The 19,152-nt window shown below is 34.9% G+C and overlaps 1 protein-coding gene across 5 annotated transcripts in view; it reads left to right on the top strand.

Moving 5' to 3' along the window:
- Nucleotides 1–18,148, top strand: part of Ack-like (activated Cdc42 kinase-like) — a 43,803-nt gene extending 25,655 nt beyond the window's left edge. For 3 of the 5 annotated variants that reach the window (XM_028187090.2, XM_028187092.2, XM_028187094.2), the window contains 12 exons: nt 657–755; nt 2,190–2,255; nt 2,523–2,609; nt 6,754–6,791; nt 7,023–7,148; nt 12,330–12,463; nt 13,504–13,559; nt 13,825–14,027; nt 14,369–14,402; nt 14,607–15,003; nt 16,593–16,723; nt 17,926–18,148. In XM_028187090.2, coding sequence (XP_028042891.2) covers nt 657–755; nt 2,190–2,255; nt 2,523–2,609; nt 6,754–6,791; nt 7,023–7,148; nt 12,330–12,463; nt 13,504–13,559; nt 13,825–14,027; nt 14,369–14,402; nt 14,607–15,003; nt 16,593–16,723; nt 17,926–18,123 — 1,569 coding nt within the window. In that variant the 3' untranslated portion in view covers nt 18,124–18,148. The remainder of the gene's footprint in view (nt 1–656; nt 756–2,189; nt 2,256–2,522; nt 2,610–6,753; nt 6,792–7,022; nt 7,149–12,329; nt 12,464–13,503; nt 13,560–13,824; nt 14,028–14,368; nt 14,403–14,606; nt 15,004–16,592; nt 16,724–17,925) is intronic. The other 2 variants (XM_028187093.2, XM_089730807.1) reach the window with 1 other exon arrangement.
- The last annotated feature ends 1,004 nt before the right edge of the window (nt 18,149–19,152 follow it).

The following is a 19,152-nucleotide window of genomic DNA, read 5'->3' on the forward strand; positions in this document are numbered from 1 at the left end:
GAGCGAATGCGGTATCCATCGGGAAAACAACTTTTTTACACCTAATTGTTCATGCAAGATTATTTGTATTTGACTCATGCCAATGTCTAAAGTTGCCTGAATTTCGCGGTATGTCACATATCGATCTTCCTCAATCAGCTTACGCACAGCATCAACATTTTCTTGGGTGACTGCAGTTTTTGACGACCTTGACGGGGATCATCACTGAGCTTGACACGTCCACGTTGAAACTCAGCAAACCAGCGATAAATTGTGGTTTTGGATGGGGCTTCATCACCAAATGCAGAAATCATCCGGTCAACACACTGTTTTTGTGTTAAACTACTTCGAAAGTCATAATAAATCATCGCTCTTGAATTTTCTCGAGTCAATTCCATTTTCTCAACGACTAAACAAGTTCGACAAAACCTCGTGACAAGACCGAGAATCTTTTTTTAAATAAATAAATGGTATTCGATTTTTTAAACCAAGGAGTTTTCAATTAAAAAGATTTTAATATGACAGGAACAGTGGAAATATACCTTTCCCGATACTTTTAGTGCAGCCCTCGTATTATTAATATACTATAGTAGGTATATATGTATATGTATATAGTTGTGTCTTTGGTATTGCTGATATTCATGATAACTATAATAAATTGTTTTATTAAATTACAGGTGAAAAGCGCGACTATTCGTCGTTCAAACAAAACAGAGGACGCAAACAATAAAACGGACGAGGTTCACGAATACCATGAAATATCCGACACTGATATGGTAAGGATTTTGTTTTCATATTTTTTTAGATTGAAAGATTACTGGTAGCCCGGAAACCTTTCCAGTTTCACCAAGACAGGTGGGGTTTTCATCTGTGAACTGGGTCACGACCCCTAACAGCTAAGTTATTGGGTCCGAGAACATCCCAACGTGAATGGTGCTATCCATCTTGAGACATGAGGTCGAAATCTCAACCGTATAATGGCTTCGCGGCATAAACAGGCCGCATAATGGTACATAACTGTGCTCGCAATACGCTCTGCCGTCAGTGATACACTTCGATTATGAATAAATCAATTTGAATCAATTTTAACGGATACATTCTACCAATATTTCCATTGTCAAATGATTATGAAATGAACATTCCAAGCATTCTTGAAATTCTCGTTAAATTCGTTTTATATCAATCATTTTACGGAGATGAATGTGCTGATTCAGCGAAGCACTACTTTTTTTTAAGGGGTTTTATGACCTGGTAACTTAGACCTTTAGGTTATGTCTTATTATAATTTATATTCTTATTTTTATGAAAAATGATAATATGGAGTGAAATTAAATGAAATGAAGATAACTAATTTGAGACATTAATCAACTGGAATGAAATTAAATGAAATGAGATGTGATGATATGGGATAAAATATAATCTTAGTAAAATGGTGGTCATTTACTGAGATTTTTTCAGTGGAGTTTTTGGAGGATCCCGAGAAGTTATATCCAGCGGCTTTGTATCATTTTCCCACATGTCACAGATATTAAACAGTTAATAAACCACCATTATTACACATTTAAACCTGAAGAAACACTAAATAGACAAAATAAAACAAATCACACAACTTCACTTCTCGCGTTCCTGCCAAAACGTCCGAAGCACTACTCTTGCCAGAGCTAGTGTTAGTGTAGTGTTAGCCAATCCTCACAGGCTAAGGTAAGATCACCTACCGAACCTCGGGTAGCTAGAATAACCCATTGAACTACCAACGATTAGGTAGAAAATAAGAGTGTGTAGTGACTAAAATAATAATCAAGAATTTAGAGAACAAAATATTATAGAATACATTTTCCTTTTTCATTATCTAAATACCGTAATCTTCCTTAGTAATATGAACAATAGGCTTCCGAATTTGTATAATAATATATTAATAGCACAATACTTCTGTGTGCTTAGTGCGAGTTTTTTAACGTTTTTAAGTTAGCTCATATTTGGAATGGGATCGCTTGCCTACGTTTGCCACTAGAGGTGCTGTTACAACTACATACAAATATGAGTTAACTTTTACGCTATCGAGAACGTTAAAAAACTCGCACTAAGCACACTGTTTGTTGCCCGAACAAACCGTTCTTCATTTGTATCGAGTAGCTGCTCTAACTTTTTTTTATTTTTGAAATAAATTATTTCGTTATTCAATTTGTTTTTAATATGTTTGATAAAATAAGGAATGTCCACATCCTGTGAGTGCGAGGAATGAACATCTTGGATCACCCGAAAGTCCAGGGATTATTGTAAGTTTGATTTAATTAAGTTTTTTTTTTAGCATTATGCCTAATTGTTTTGTTTTTTCTTTCTTATTTTTAAGTATCTATGTAAGAACTTTTTCCGTTATTATCTAATTAAATTTGTAAAATCTTTGTATTGAGCATCGTAGTTAGCGGTTTGGTTCTGACTTCTGACCATGGCATCATCAATGTCATAAGCGACGGGGTGTTTACGATGGTCAATAAAAAAAAAGAAACAAATGATCAATTAACATAATCACGGTTTTATTACAGAAAGGCTATACAGACTTCAGTCAGAGCCTCATCGATGAGATGGAAACTATGTTCCGAAATCTGGACGCTAAGAGACGTGACGAGCCGGTCAGTATTACGAGATAATATTTACTTTAAGATCCCTTAAATAATATCCTATCAACCCAATCTCGAAGATTTCGTTGTTATAGTTTAAGTACATTTTAGCCGATAAAAAAAAGGAGTAGGTTGTCAATTCGACTTTTTTTTTTTAATTGTATGTTACTTCAGAACTTGCTTCTAGTTGATCTGTTTTTGATGGGTTTTTTTTTGAAAGTCGGGGAATTTGTGTAAGTTTCGTTCATTTAAATTTAGTCAATATCTGACCAGTGGCTTAATTTTTTCTTCATAGTTCATATTTAATTGACTTCGAGTCATTGTTGATATTCTGATTTTATTTTATTGTAATCGATTTTCGTTAGTATAAAAATCATCTATAAAAAACAATCTCACAAAATTTGCTAGACAATAATCGCCACTTTTAGTGCCATTAACTCCTATTTCTTAAAGGATCCGGAGTTCGTCAGAGGTCAACTGGTGTTAGAATTGCTTGTTCCTTCTTGACTTTTACACCTTTATTTTTTTGTTATACGTATATGATGAGAAATGATAAAATATAATACTAAGTTTTATTGCGCGGTCCTCGTTTGTTTTTTTTTAAATCGATTGAAACCACCTTTTACGAAAAACAAGTTGACAAGTTGAATTATAAAAAATGATAAATTTTAATTTAATTAACTGTAAGTTAACATTTGGTTATAATGAGGTTTAATTAACTTTTTTATCTGTTGATTTTGTGTTGTTGTTTTTTTTTCGGGTTTCAAGAGTCGTGGAGTCGTCCTAACTACTTTTACGGCTTAGTTTCGTGTTTTTTCGATTTATCGTTTTTTTTTATTATATCATTTCCGAAGTTTTGAATAGTTTATAGTTTCCGTGATGACACCACGTCGAAGCGTCAGTTTTACTGTAAGGACAATGTAGTAAACGCGAGATTAGATCTTAAATGTGGTTTTTGTTATCTACTATTTAAATATATTATATACAATTCGTTTGTTTGTGGTATTTAAACTAATTCTATAACTCTACACGCAGGGGATATTCACTCATCAAAATGGCTTCTTATATTAAAAGCAACTCGCATCATATCGCTTTGTTGTAGTTAAAAAATTGTGTGAATGAATGTGTGTGCACACTTGTGATTTTATTGTGTGTGTTTGCGTGATTGCGTGCGTGATTGCGTGCGTGTGCGTGTGTGTGTGTCCGTGTGTGTGGGTTTGTATGTGTTTGTCTGTAGTTTTAAGAAACAATTCAAAGCGAATATCGAATTATTTAATTGCGATAGCAAATTTTTAAATATATTTTTTTTTAATTTATTCAGGTTGAATACATACCGCGGATGTCTCGGTAAGGGTATATACAGTAGATAGACTTGTACATTCGAAATATCATATCTAGAGAAGCATCCGAATGATCATTAAACAATAAGACATGTCCATTATCACTAGTGTCCATTGTAGAAGTTATATTATATAGTCTCATGATTAAACGCGGCTTTGACCTTAGAATGTTGAATTTTTTGTGTCACAGTAATTTTTTGGAAACGTGCATTTGATAATATAGAAACATAGTGTACATAAGACGACCGGACGACTAATAACAATAGAAAACCCAAATTGCAATAAGAGAAGTGAATAAATTTCAAAAGTTTTTCTGGAAATTTTGTATTGAAAACCATTAAAATTACGCTTATAACTTTGAAAAATAAATAAAGTCTTACGTGTGTGTACCGAATTAAAACGATTTTCGTTCATAATAATTTCAACCTGACGTTGTTACAATGTTACGTAAGGTAATTTTATTTCGCAAAATTTTATGTCTAAAGAAAAACAAATCCGTCTCGGGACGCCTGAAAGACGCGATAACTTAAACTAATCTAAGAAATTGTTTAATTTGAGAAAAGCTTAGGTTATTACTAAAATTTTATGTATGATAATGTAAGGATAATTGAAGACATGAGTGGATGAAGGGGATATGATACAATTTTTTAATCTTGATAAAACTTTTGTTTGTACTTTTTCTTCGTACTTAGCTCGTTCATCACGTGCAATTTGTAAAAATAGCCTTTAAACACGGAGTTTTAAGGTCTAATATGGTTTATAGGCACATAACACCTTCATTCATTGTAAAAACCCAAAAATATCAAAATTGCTACTTAATCCCTTCATCTACTCATGGCTTCAATTCGAACATACTTTGAAAAATATATATAAATAGTTAGGAGTTACATACGTTCTCAGTACCGCTGCCGTATGCGTGAGAGAGAAAGGGAAGCCAGACAGACTAGCACCGTAACGTGTTACGTAACGAAGCGGTTTACTCTCCCATAAGAAGTTATCACTTCAAAATAATACACAATAACGATGCGAATTTTAAAACAGAGTAGCAGAAACTATGAATCGCCCGCAAACGATCGAAATGCTCAGTCATTGATGATTATTAATAACAAGTGCTATAAATGGTTTCATTGATTGGGAATATCTATAGTGGCTGACCGTGTGGCCCTAGGTTCACTCAATCGCATTATACCGCCAATTACACGGAATTAATTAATCTATCTCATAATGCACTTTTGTCCGCTTCTTATCTTTAACTAGTCTGATAAGTTTTATAGTATAAACAATATAATAATTGTCGGCTATTTCGACACATCACTGAATCAATAAACAGTCGATATAACGTTGAAATAGCGATTTAAAAAAAATAACCTATATGTTTAGCATTGAATATTTGCAATGAATTAGTTTTTATGACAATTTTTCATTACTAAGACATAAAAAAAATCATTTTAATCGTAAATTTAACTTCAAAGTTCAATTGTCAGTCCAATCACTATATTCTGAAGTAGTAGTTTAATTTGTATCGGATACAATTTCGCAATAACATGTCATTCATTGACTTAATGCACATGTAAGTACTTCGAACAAGGTGTAATGGGTTCGTTCTCGGAACTGTAATGGCAACTGTAATTTAAGTCAATATCAGAATATATACATATATAAAACTGGTTTAATTTTTTGTATGGATACGAATTCGTTTGTAGATTGTTTAGTGATTTTCAACATCATATGAATCACGAACCCCGGCATTGGGGGATTGACGAACCCGTTATAAAGTAATATAAAAAAATCAATAAAAAAATAAAATTAAAAATATAAAATAAATTATAAAGAAATATATATTTAATACGTTATACAAAATTACAATTCGCATATTTAAAATACCTGTTTCGGAATGTAATTCTAACACACCGAAAATATTACATTATTTATTAAATTAAACATATCTTTCTGTATACCTATATATAACAGTGAATCCATGTGTCTATCTATATTCATCTAAATTTATTTTACGTTGTTAGCTTTGTTTATCGTCTGATGGCTTTTATGTTTTAATATAAAATTGCATTTTTTTTTGCGGTCGAAGCCGCCGGCCCCGCTTGTTTGCTGATAAAATAAGCAATCGATTCTTGTGATGTCAGCGTTTTTGTACGAGTTGCCTTCGATTTCGAAAACATTTCCATACATCTAAAGTCAGTATTTAAAAGAAGTAAACATATAAAATAAGTTTTTTCAGACAATCGGATTAGTTTAGTGTAGTACACATAATATATAGTGTTGTCATTTCGTTAAATGAATTCATATAATCACTAAAGTATATAGTTGCATATGAGTCGTCTATTATCAAAGGTGGCAATCTGTGCATTTGGACGAAATTTTTTTATTGATATGTCAATACAGATTTATTTGAATATAATCGTCTCCTTCAAAGAATACGGTTCAAAACCTGCATTAAATAAAGGTTAATAGTTAACCTCTTATTTATCTAAGATGTCGTTCCGAAGAGTTTTGTGACTGCCAATGGAATACAAAGTCAATAATTCGTTTTTCTGATTTACCAATCATTGTCCAAAAGTCAGATTGCCGCCTTTGATAATAGTCGACTCATTTAACATATTATAAAGTAAGCCCATAACGTAGCTTAGTTATGAAAAATATAGTTTTCATAAGTTTAATTAAGAAAGCTTAATGTTCTCATATACATATCTCTTTATTGATTATTGATATATTTCATAGTAAAAGGTGATGATGATGATGTAACACGGAAAAAATGTTTAAAAAATAATACGTACGTAAACGATTTATTTGATTTCCAGGGCACATCGAGTAAGCATTTCGACATCGATGCATTGAGGTGATTGAATTTTGCTAAAAACACTATAATGCATGTATTATAATACTCAAACATTATACCTAAAGTATATATTTTATATATCCAAATAACAATAATGCATGTATTCAATATTTTTTTAAGACAAACACAGTATAATAATTTGTTATTCATGCTAAAAATAACTTCAAGATTATCAGACATTCGATTGTTTCGGTATGAAAATGGAACGTGAATAAATATTTTCGTTTACAGATCTCATACATTGTCGAAGTTTGATAAGAAGAAGAACTTCAACACCGGCACAATGAAACCGATGTCGGCCCACGATGAGAAGACACTGGAGACGGCGATGTCCATGGCCAATGAACTGACCACAAAGTGAGTGTTTGCTTGTTGTTCTTGAGTTTGACGAAAGAGTTTTAAGCGGTAGGTAGCGGTTTGGCTCTGCCTCTGGCATTGCTGAAGTCCATGGGCGACGGTAACCACTCACCATCAGGTGGGCCGTGTCCTCGTCTGCCTACAAGGGCAATAAAGAGTTCCGTACCGACTCACGACTAATACCATAAATACTAAGACAAAGGAAAAAAAAATCGATTGCAATTAACATTTATTACTTTTACAGTGTGTTAGTTTAATACATGTAAAATAATTTAAAGTATAAAAAGCTTATTCGAAGTGGTCTCCATTGGCTGCAATACAGTCCTTTAAACGTTGAGGCCAGTTATCAATAGAAGCACGCACTCTTTCCACGGGAAAATTTTTCACTGCCAATCGTACGGATTGTTTTAGGGACTCCAAATTATCATGGCGTTTAGAGCAAGCCGTACTCTCTAAATCTGACCATAAATCATAATCCAGCGGATTAAGATCGGGACTAGACGACGGTCAGTCTTCAGCTCTGATGAAGTCCGAAACGTTCGTTTCCAACCAAGACTGCGTAGAGCGAGCTTTATGACCTGGCGCCGAGTCTTGCTGGAAGGACCATGGTGTTTTTAAGGGACTTCACTACCTTCTCATGAATGGTATCTTGATACACTTGTGCAAATGTTTTGACACCTTTTTCAAAAAAGTATGGCTCAGTCACTCCTTCATAGCTAAATACCCCACCAAACCATCACTGAAGTCGGATAGTGCCCACGTTGCACTCTGTCGACTAATTGGGAAGCTTCCCTAGAAGTTTGAGCATAAATACGGTCATTTTGTTTGTTAAAATGTTGTCAATTGTAAAATTTTTCTCATCCATAAACAAAATTTTTCTATGATCTCCCTTTGCGTACCGCTTCAGTAGTTGTTTCGATTTTACCACCCTATTCTCTTTTAAATTATCAGTTAAGAAATGACTAGTACGTCTCTTATAGGCTGCAAGTCCTAAGTCATCTTTTAAAATACGCGACATGGTTCTAGATGCCATCTTCATCTCCCGAGATAAAATCTTTTGGTTTCGGACAGGATTTCTTCGAATTCTTTCCCTTACTGCTTTGACCACCTTTTTCGTACGAACACTACGTGGACGGCCAGATCTTTTTCTGTCACAAACAGAGGAGGTCTCATTGCACCTATTAATAGCCCGGTACACAAACATTTTACTAATACCAATGTATGGAGAGTTTTAAAAATTGCATTTGGCTCCATACCTACTTTGTGTAATGCAATCCCAGCGATTCGGTTCTCTTTATCACCCCACTCCATTTTAATATCGCAAAATATTGTACAATGTATTGGCGTCAAAATGAGAAAACTCAATGAGCAATCATATAAATATGACATTCCAAATTCAAATGTAATATTTTGTTTATTTTTAATTGTAACAGTATTTATGGCCAGACTAAGTATATACATGTATATTTTTTATTGTACTTGTTTTGTTTATCTAGTGGAGCCCACAGAAACTCCAGCATCAATCCCATCCTGAGACATGAGATCGAATTCATAAAATGCATAAAGCCTTATATCAGTTTTTGTAGTCGTCGCAGAGGTTAGCATTTCTCATAGGTCAATGAAGGATAACATACAAGACACAGGTTTTTTTTATTGTACAGTCGGTTCTTTCTTTGTCGTCTATTTAGGTTTTTTTGTATTGCTTACATAGGTGGACGAACTTACAGCCCACCTGGTGTTAAGTGGTTACTGGAGCCCATCGACATTTACAACGTAAATGCGCCACCCACCTTGTGATGTAAGTTGTAAGGTCTCAGTATAGTTACAGGTGTTTTAAGAAGGGCATTGAAAAATAAATAACTCTTGCCAGTGAACGGTCGCCTTCCTTCCACTGTTTTTTCCAGTCTTGCTAAATCATACCTGTCAGGTCTCTGTAATAGTCTATGTCTAGTCATTGCAAATCGTATGTCCTGTAAAAGAAGTTGCACGCCACGACATTTTTAAAATAATTGATTAATAACTCATTTGGCCAATATGCTGTGTAAGTTCATTTTAGATAAACACGATCTAGACTGTTGCTAACACGTGACCTGTTTATTGTAAAGGTGTCTTAAGAATATTCTAGTTATCTATGTTGTCTAGTATTTTTAGTACCTTTTCTTGGTTTATGTGAGTAACTCGAGATCGCCTAGTATTTTAAATGTGTCTTATAGTAACAAAAACGATTGACGTTCTCTCTGACATTTTATGTTAACGTCAGACGTTAGCTATAAAATCGATTTGTAAGAGAATGCACTACGTTATTTAGATAAAGTGTTATCGATTTGACTTTGCGTGTAAATCAACGCGTCCGTTTGGTTTTTCATGAGTTTTTGTCTAAAACACACGGATTATACGATCCGAATTTCGTAACTACGGTAGTTTTCCAATTACAGAGCATTACAGAGCATAATGCGACTCAGTGACGCACAATGCCGAATTATGCTAAAACTTAATTGGAACGTGAATTAGTTTTCAAATGCATCAGCAGAGTGCGCTAAGTTAGCACAGTTTTAATTAACATTGATTATTTCTAAGAAACTACGACGAAACGAAACCCTTACAATTTTTTTCAACATTAAATAATATTACTAACGATAATGTAAACAAAATTTCGATCAATGCCAACTTAAAGAAAAAACACTTGTTAATTGTCTGTCACTGAGTCTGTATCGATTGCGAGTATCACGCGAGAGCAGTACTTTTGAGAGTGCTCGATTGTGCGAAGCGTTGCTGTAGTTGGAACATTCAACGTTGAGCATTATGCCGCATAATGCGCTCTTGTGCTGTAATTGGAAAACTACCTACGTATACGCGATTTCAATTTATTCTCAACGTGTGCGTGACGCATAATATGTCGCATTTAAGTACACAATAAGAACGATTCCCGTTTCACCTTTAAATGTTAATGCATTCATTGAACCTAGGTTACATTTGAATTTCCATTATACGAACAGCATCCATCAAGTGTTTGTGATTATTTTATTTCATTTTTCAATCTCCGTTATTGTTGAAGTTTTATCACCGAGTCTTCTGTGACGGTATAGAGATTTGGAATAAATGAAATTGTAATGTTGACGCGGTCGTCAGAATTTTATCGTATTTTTTTTCTTGTTGGTAGTTGAAGGAAGGTTTTTATTATATGTACCTATCATAATACCGTTAACGTTTAACAATTGTTTTAACAAAAAAAACCAAAGGATTGAAGTGTCGAGCGATACGTTACCAGTTTCTATCCCATGATCTGTAAGCGGAGTAAAATGTCACTTCGGAACAAGGTGACACTTTACAAAACTTGCATAAGGCCGGTCATGACTTACGCGAGTGTGGTGTTCGCTCACGCGGCACGCACACACATAGACACCCTTCAATCCCTACAATCCCGCTTTTGCAGGTTAGTCGTCGGGGCTCCGTGGTTCGTGAGGAACGTTGACCTACACGACGACCTGGGCCTCGAATCAATTCGGAAATACATGAAGTCAGCGTCGGAACGGTACTTCGATAAGGCTATGCGTCATGATAATCGCCTTATCGTTGCCGCCGCTGACTACTCTTTGAATCCTGATCATGCAAGAGCCAGTCACCGTCGACGCCCTAGACACGTCCTTACGGATCCATCAGATCCAATATCCTTTGCATTAGACGCCTTCAGCTCTAATACTAGGAGCAGGCTTAGGGACCCCCGTAACCGTACTCGTCGAGCTCGACAAAGAGGTCGACTTGCAACCTAACCCAAGCATCAGCCCGCTGAGTTTCTCGCCGGATCTTCTTGGGTCGCGATTCCGATCCGGTAGTAGATTCATTCGCGAAGCAATTGCTCTTGAGTTGTTAGGTCTCCCTAGGAGGCGCTCGAGCAGCTGTTAGCAAATCCCACCCCTCCTGGCTGAGCCTTTGCTCGCCCACCTGTCCTGGTGAAACTGGAAAGGCCATCGGGCCAACAGTAAACTCTCAATCATAAAAAAAAAAAGTTACCAGTTACTGAATTACAATCAATATACAGTAGGAAGTTGTTTAAAAAAATGCGTGGATTTTATTAATTCAGATGAAAGTTGTGAAATGTAGATAGTTATGAAATGTTCATCTTCAACAAAATACAACTCAAATTTTGTTCAAAATTTGTTGGAAAATATAACGTGCCTTTAAAAATAACCTATATGTATATATTGCTTATAATTTTTATACAACGGCTTGAATACCAAAATTTTGATGGTATATTATATTAAATTGTGATGTAGGTACAATTTTATGATACCTTATTTCGCTCGAACTGTCGTGTTGTAAATGCATACGTTTGACAAAAACAATATTTTTCATATTTTGAAACGTTTCCCCTCGTGAATGTGTATGCATAAAGAATGCGTATTCGGCAGAGGAGTTCAATGACCTCGCGTCATCGAATCGATTTTGCTGAGTAAATTTTATTTTAATAATTCAATATGAAAACTGTACAGGAATTACCAACATATGTGGTTTTAAAATCATTACTTTGGATCTTGTGTAACGCTCGTCGTTCGTCGACATTTTGTCTTTTATAAGAATGCACTCTTCTATGCAATTTATATATTAATACGTGAAGCAAAAACTTTGTAACCCATTTTACGAAAATTGAGCAGTCGAAGGAGTATGAAAAATTCCCACACTTATAGAGAGTATAGAAAAGGAGTGCAGAATACTAATATTTTATCCATTTAAAATTTATTAATAGAGTTTATATTTTTAATGCTAGAAGTCGATATTTGAAATTTTTGTTTGCATCTCATAATTTTATTGTAATTGTAATAGTAGCTGTGTTTTAATAATTGTATACTACAGTAAGACAATTAAAATCTAGTATAACAATATGTATGGAACTTTCAGACCTAGATAGATTTATACACGTTTATACACGTAAATAAGCCAAGGAAACTAGGGATGATCATTCAGGACAAAAAGTTTAGAATAAACACGATTTATTAACTCAACTCTGTGTTACTGTATCCAATGCGAATCTTTTTGGCAGTGAAATCGTTAAAATACTACTGTAGGACTAAATATTATAATGAAATAAAATCTGACTTTTGAAATAAGCGACATTAGTAATAAAATATCAATTAAAACTTCAACACTGCTGAACTGATAATATATCATGTTTTACGTTAACAGGTCAATGACCGATCTGGGCGGTGACAACAAGTTGCCAACATCACCAAACGATAAATCCAAGTTTCACTTCAAATTCCCGCAGCTGTCTATACATCACGAGAAACCTAATGAAGTGATTGACAAAGATGCTTTGGGTATGTATGTGTGTATATACAAGGAAAAAAAAAAGTTTTTGTCTATTAAGATTTTCATTTATAATTCTGAACTTAAAAGTTGTAACTATATGATTGCCGCATTATCAACTGCACGACTTTCATTGTTAAAGATAATAATTCGGTTTGCTCCTGTCTCTAGTAATGTGCTTCTCTATGAAACGTCATAGTTTGTATACAGGTCACATGCCTACCTCACTACTTTCAGTGTTTGTGTTGGTGTACTTTTGTGAATTCGTGATTCGAGCGATAAGTTGTTTTAAAAGCTAATTCGTCTTAAGAAAATAAAGAAAAATACGCGGGTCTCAACAGCTCCATATACTTTCTGAGTTACAACTGGGATTACTGATAAATATAACCATGGATACAACAAGACTAAATTTCAGATGCGTAATGAAAAAAAAAAACTTGTTTCTAAAAATATTTAGATTGATGAAAAATGATTCGATAAGTATTTTAAAAAAATATTTTCAATTATTTCTATTTATATTGAATAAAATGCATTAGAAAAGAAAGGAAAACTGTTCGGTTTCCACTCTAGTTTTTATGTTAAAAAATTCCAACTTTGTACTACATTTTTGTTTGCCCAGCACATGTTTTCCATCCACTTAGACTGGTATAGAAAACTGATTACCAGTCGATGAGAATCATTCGTTTCGAAGACGCGTTCAAGTCAACAACTCGAACAGAATGCATAAGTTTTTGCATAGGCTGCGTGGTTCGGCCTTCAGGAAGTTTACGTTTTACAGGAAACTTCGATATGAGAGATTGATCGATCGTTAGTGTCTCATTGTTCGGTTACAACCACTGTTTTATAGGGTTCTATCCCGTACTATTTGAATTTCGATTTTTTTTCTTGTATTGTTTATTTTTAAAGTATTCTTTTTTAAAGGATACCCTACACTCAAACAGTATAATTTTGATTAGGCTTTTATTTTTATTTTGTCATCCGATTTGGTCTCTTGTAAATTTGCTTGGATAATATGTTTACATTTAAATAATTTGTCTTCGATATATTGCAGCTAAACAAGAACGTCGCAACTTCAGCGAGGAAGCTAAAAGCGTACCCGACATACAGGTACTGTGCTTTGGATTATTAGTTTTGTTACCGCATTTCATTGTGTATATATATGCGATAACTTAAACAATACTTTCCGTTTAATAGTATATTAGCTTTCAGAACTGCTGTGAATTCATTCATGGGAACCTTTGATAAATATAAAGTTAACGAAGATCTGGATTCACATATGACTAGGAGATTTAATAGAAGATAGAACGATTTCTGTTGTTATTGTATGTATAAATTTGCAATAATATCTTATAATAATTAGCTTTGTTTTCAGTCGACAATAACGGAAGAGAGCAAAGCTGCATACACCCATTTAATCGAGGAGCCGACGCCCTCTGGATCATTGTTGACTCAAATCGCCAAAGAAACGAAAGCGAAGGGTCATCACCAGCCGGCAACAATGCCCAAACCGGCACCGAGAAGCGAACCGCGTCCTAGATTCCATTCACTGCAGATCGCACCACCGTGCAAACCTAGGTAATAAATACAAACAACAAAAATCTTATTTTGAGTACATACAACCCGTAACGTACTTTTCATAATAGAGAATATACTTGTTTTTCTTTTAAAACTATATCAAATTTAAAAAAATATATTGGGTTTTCAATTCAATTTATTAATTTTATAATTAAATTACATTTACAAAATTACTAGACTTATCTAGTGTAGATGGCGCTAGTGAGCATGGCAGATTCTTTTTTTTTGAAATATAGGGTGTTTGTTTTTTATAAATTCTTTGGCGTATTACCTTATGTAAATTTATAATAGTAAATGCAAATATATTTATATCGTTGTTTCTTAATAAATTATATTTGCAGGCCGTGTCCTGAAGTCGAAACAATTGAAAAAGAAGTAAGTAGTAATAATTTCAATTATGTATTTAAGATTGAATGCGATTTTAGTAAATTCAGTATAATTATTGGTTTTTTTTTTAAATAGTAAATTCAAATTAACGTTAGCAATGTGTTTACAAAAAAAATAATTATCAAAATAATCGTCATTCCAGCGAGCCAAGGCTAAGTGAGTTTGTACGTTATACGAAATCTTAACTTTCAGATCACAAATCCATTACCGCTACCACCGAGAGCTACCAAACCAAAACTGGTCGACAAACGACGTCACATCCGAAAGTATCCCCTCAAGCTGCCATCGGACATGGTTCTCCCCGAGCCCGGTCCAAGCAAGCAGATAATATACCAAAACGCTTTCACTCCGGTCAACTGTCGCTTGCAACACGACAACGATCGCAAGAGTAACGGCGTCGACGTAATTGACGGTCCAGCTAAAGGAACGAATCCGTTCTCTCGTTCCGGACCTAGTTCGGTTAATCCCTTCGATAATTGTATCGAACCGAACGACGACGGCATCGATCTGCGTCTCGACGTCGTCCGGTACGACGTTAGTGAAGACGAAGACGACGAACATTACATCGCCGAAGGAGCTCTTGTTAAAGGTAACAATAGTCAAGCTCGGTCCAGTGTCGGCTATAGACATGTAGTTAACTTTTACGCGATCGATAAGTTAAAAAATAGGCACTAAGATCATTGATGTATGAACTTTTTACTAGTTGTAGGACGTCGTGTGAGTCCGCACGGGTAGGTATCACCAACCTGACTATTTCTGCTGTGAAGCAGCTTAGGTTTGAAGGGTGGGGAAGCCGTTGTAACTATACTTAGACCTTAGAACTCATATCTCAAGGTGGGTGACGGCATATACGTTGTAGATGTCCGTGGGCTCCGGTAACCACTTAACACCGGGTAAGCACTTCTATCCATACAAGCAATAAAAAAATTATTTGAAATTCTTAAATGGTTCTTTGCGTTCACGAGTGTTTTTTTGTTTGTTTGTTGTTTGTGTGTGCGAATGTTTTTTTATGGCTCTGATTGATGAAATTGCTTTGTTCAGAGCTTGACTCGTTTGCGGCATAAATGGGTGGGTCAGAGGTACTTGGCCGTGCGGTATATACAATAGATCGTATTAACGTTAAATGAATAGTAGTGATCATAGTGCGTTCATATAATACTCCGACAACGCTGTTAACGATTCTCTAAGGAATCCTGTGGTTATTTTATATGACACTCTCGAGAAGAGATGTGTCAGTGTTGTTCTAAGTCTACTCCACACAACCAAGCAATGTAAGGTATCGGTAGATTACGGACATCTATACCAGAAGTATAATCGGATCAATCTGACTTCTATTGTGTAGATTTATTAAAAGAATAGCTATCGTCTCTTGAGAAACTATGATTGATTTGCGCCTTGAATAGGCAGAATTGTGGTAAAAATGCTTACGTTACATCCAGCTCTGATGGATTTATGAAATCTAGTAGTCCCCAGTAGCCAAAATTCGACTATAATTAATTGATATTATAAGCTTGAACATTATTATACTTCTATAATCACAGATTTTGCCAAAACTACACCATAGAGAAATAATATTAAAGACAAACAATATTAATCTATTCTCAATTTGACCACAGATTATAAGCAATAAGAGTATTTTGACAATAAACAAATAGTATACTCGTATATATTTGTGTTGTGTCAAATACATGGTAGTGTGTGTAATGTTTCTTTTATTGATTTATTGTATTTTTTATCAATAATTAAAAAAAAAATAATAAACATTCTGCACTCCTCTATATTCTCTATAAGTGTGGTTTTGATACTCCTCCGTCCGCGGAATTTGTGTTAAAAGGAGTACAAAGTTTTTGCTTCACGTATTGATATATAGATTACACGATATTTTCGAAGTAGTTCAATCGAGTAGTTCAAATATTTTGGGGCTAAAATCCTAGTGTACGTTCACGAACGACTACAATCGAGAAAAATAATAATAATACAGTGTAATGAAGAGAAAAGCACGAAATATAATTTGGGATCAGTGACTTTGATCTCGTGTCTCGGGACTGGTTGCGGTTAACTTGACGCCTACGGAACCCCGCAGTTTACCTCTAAGGTAATTAAAAATCAAGCTGGTCTATTAGCCCATATGATACATCGTGCATAAACATTCGCAATCAAATTTAAAACATAGTTTAGTGTTTCCAGAATGTTCTGACCACGTGTCGGTCGAGGATCTGCTCGAGTTCGCCGACCAGAAGCCCTGCGGCAGACAACGTGGCGTCGAATCCGATGAAGTCAGGATCATGAGAAAAGTACTTAATCAGAAGGTAAGAGGACTTAAAGTATGAGCGAAACTCTTAAAGCCCATTTATAGCTGCTGTTAATGTTTGTAATAAAATAATATTACAACAATGATATCTAAATCTAAATTTATTGATATAAAATTTTAAGCATATTATAACGGCTGCTTTTTCTTAATGATAAATTATCAACTAGATCTTGAACATCGATATTTTTTGTTTCCACCACTATTGATAAAATTGTACTATCCTGTATTGAAATTGTAATATTCCGTTAGCTTAGCCCATTCTGAAATTATATTAAAGACTAGTATAATTAGTATAATTTAAGCGGGTTTTTATTAAGATTTGATGATATGAAATAAACCTCTCAGTTATCACATATCAAAAGTGAGCTACCAATGTCACGATGTTGATTATTAAGTTTGTTGTAAATGGATACTTTATATGATTAAATAAAGTGCATTAATTACGAACTAATAGCAGCTATGTCGTACAATGCGCGTCGTAATTATATTCACAACCAAAGCGGTCTAATTCTAAGGCCATATACATTATGTTATAAGCCTTCAAGTTCTTATTTGTTGTTATTTATTGTGTATATTTCTAGCTTGTAATGTGATTGTGTGCCTAATAAATAAATAAATAAATTTGATGACATTTCCCAAATATATTGCAGATACTGTAAAAATGTGTATAGTCAATGGTATTATTATTTATAATGTTTCCCAAAATGAAGTCTCACTAATTAACTCAATAATTAACATTACAATTGAGGCGGTCAGTGCAAAACTGGCATAAGCTTACCATAGTTGCATAGGAGCAATGAGGTTTAATTTTCATGAATTTGAATTTGAGTAGGCAAATAAACAATACGCGCAAAATTAATGTTTACAAAGCCATGTGTCTATCTCTGGGTGATCTCTATCTATGGGTGAAACTATAGGTAGGCCGATTTTGCATTAAAACTTATTATATTTTAAATAAATTGCAATATACATATAAGCATGATTATGAAAAATTGTGGGTTAGGCCACTTTTGCGCTGACGGCCTCAATTATATGGTAAGTCCACATTGCAACAAAGAACTGTCAACGAATCAGAGAATTTCTTTTAAGATGGATTGAGATGTTTACAAATTGGACTCTTGTGAATGCTTATCGCGATGTGGGCCCCTAAACTTGTCTCTATCGTCGGTCAGTCTAATGCCATAACCCCGTTTCTAATAGGTGACACCTGAAGAATGCTTAGCCGCTTTAGAGCTGAGCGATTGGAACGTTCACCAAGCCATCAAAGTGATGCGCGTCAAGATATCTGTCGGCGAGGCTGTTTCCCTGGAGGAATGTAGCACGGAGCTGCTAAAAGCCTGCGGAGATATTGTTAAGGCTTCGGCCGTACTAGTGCTTTGTAAACGTGAAATAAAGTAGACCTTTCGTGTGTTTGTGTGTATTATTGTGCGTTTTATTTTAATTTAGGTCAGGTTTGGTCAGAATGCCGAAAAATAGTTAAAGAAGTTACAATGATAATTTTGATGGAATTTTTTCTGCCTTATTAGATTTTTAAAGCAATTTCAGTAGCAATGAATCGGAGGAGTTAGTTTGAAAGTCGTCAAATGTTTGATAATAATAATAGTAATAAATATTTACTAACAATCACGCCACGTTAACTGGTGCCGTGCTAAGTTCGTAAAGAACTTGTGTTACAGGTACCAGATAACGGAAATAAATGTAAGATTTTTATTATACACATACATATATTTAATATACATCCATAACCTCTGGGTATGCGGAGGGACTTCGGTTCCCTCTGTATTTTATACCGTATGTTCCATGGGGAGTGCTCTGAGGAATTGTTCGAGATGATACCAGCATCTCGTTTTTACTATCGCACCGCCCGCCACCGGAGTAGAGTTCATCCATACTACCTGGAGCCGCTGCGGTCATCCACAGTGCGTTTCCAGAGATCTTTTTTGCCACGTTTTTTTTATTTTTTTTTTATTGCTTAGATGAGTGGACGATCTCACAGCCCACCTGGTGTTAAGTGGTTACTGGAGCCCATAGACATCTACAACGTAAATGCGCCACCCACCTTGAGATATAAGTTCTAAGGTCTCAATTATAGTTACAACGGCTGCCCCACCCTTCAAACCGAAACGCATTACTGCTTCACGGCAGAAATAGGCAGGGTGGTGGTACCTACCCGTGCGGACTCACAAGAGGTCCTACCACCAGTAATTACGCAAATTATAATTTTGCGGGTTTCATTTCTATTACACGATGTTATTCCTTCACCGTGGAAATCAATCGTGAACATTTGTTGAGTACGTATTTCGTTACAAAAATTGGTACCCGCCAGCGGGATTCGAACACCGATGCATCGCTAAACACGAATGTACCGGACGTCTTATCCGTTAGGCCACGACGACTTCAAACGACGTACCATCCGGCTATGGAATG

This window comes from Bombyx mandarina, chromosome 01 (assembly GCF_030267445.1).
Source record: "Bombyx mandarina strain Sakado chromosome 01, ASM3026744v2".
NCBI classification, from domain to species: domain Eukaryota; kingdom Metazoa; phylum Arthropoda; class Insecta; order Lepidoptera; family Bombycidae; genus Bombyx; species Bombyx mandarina.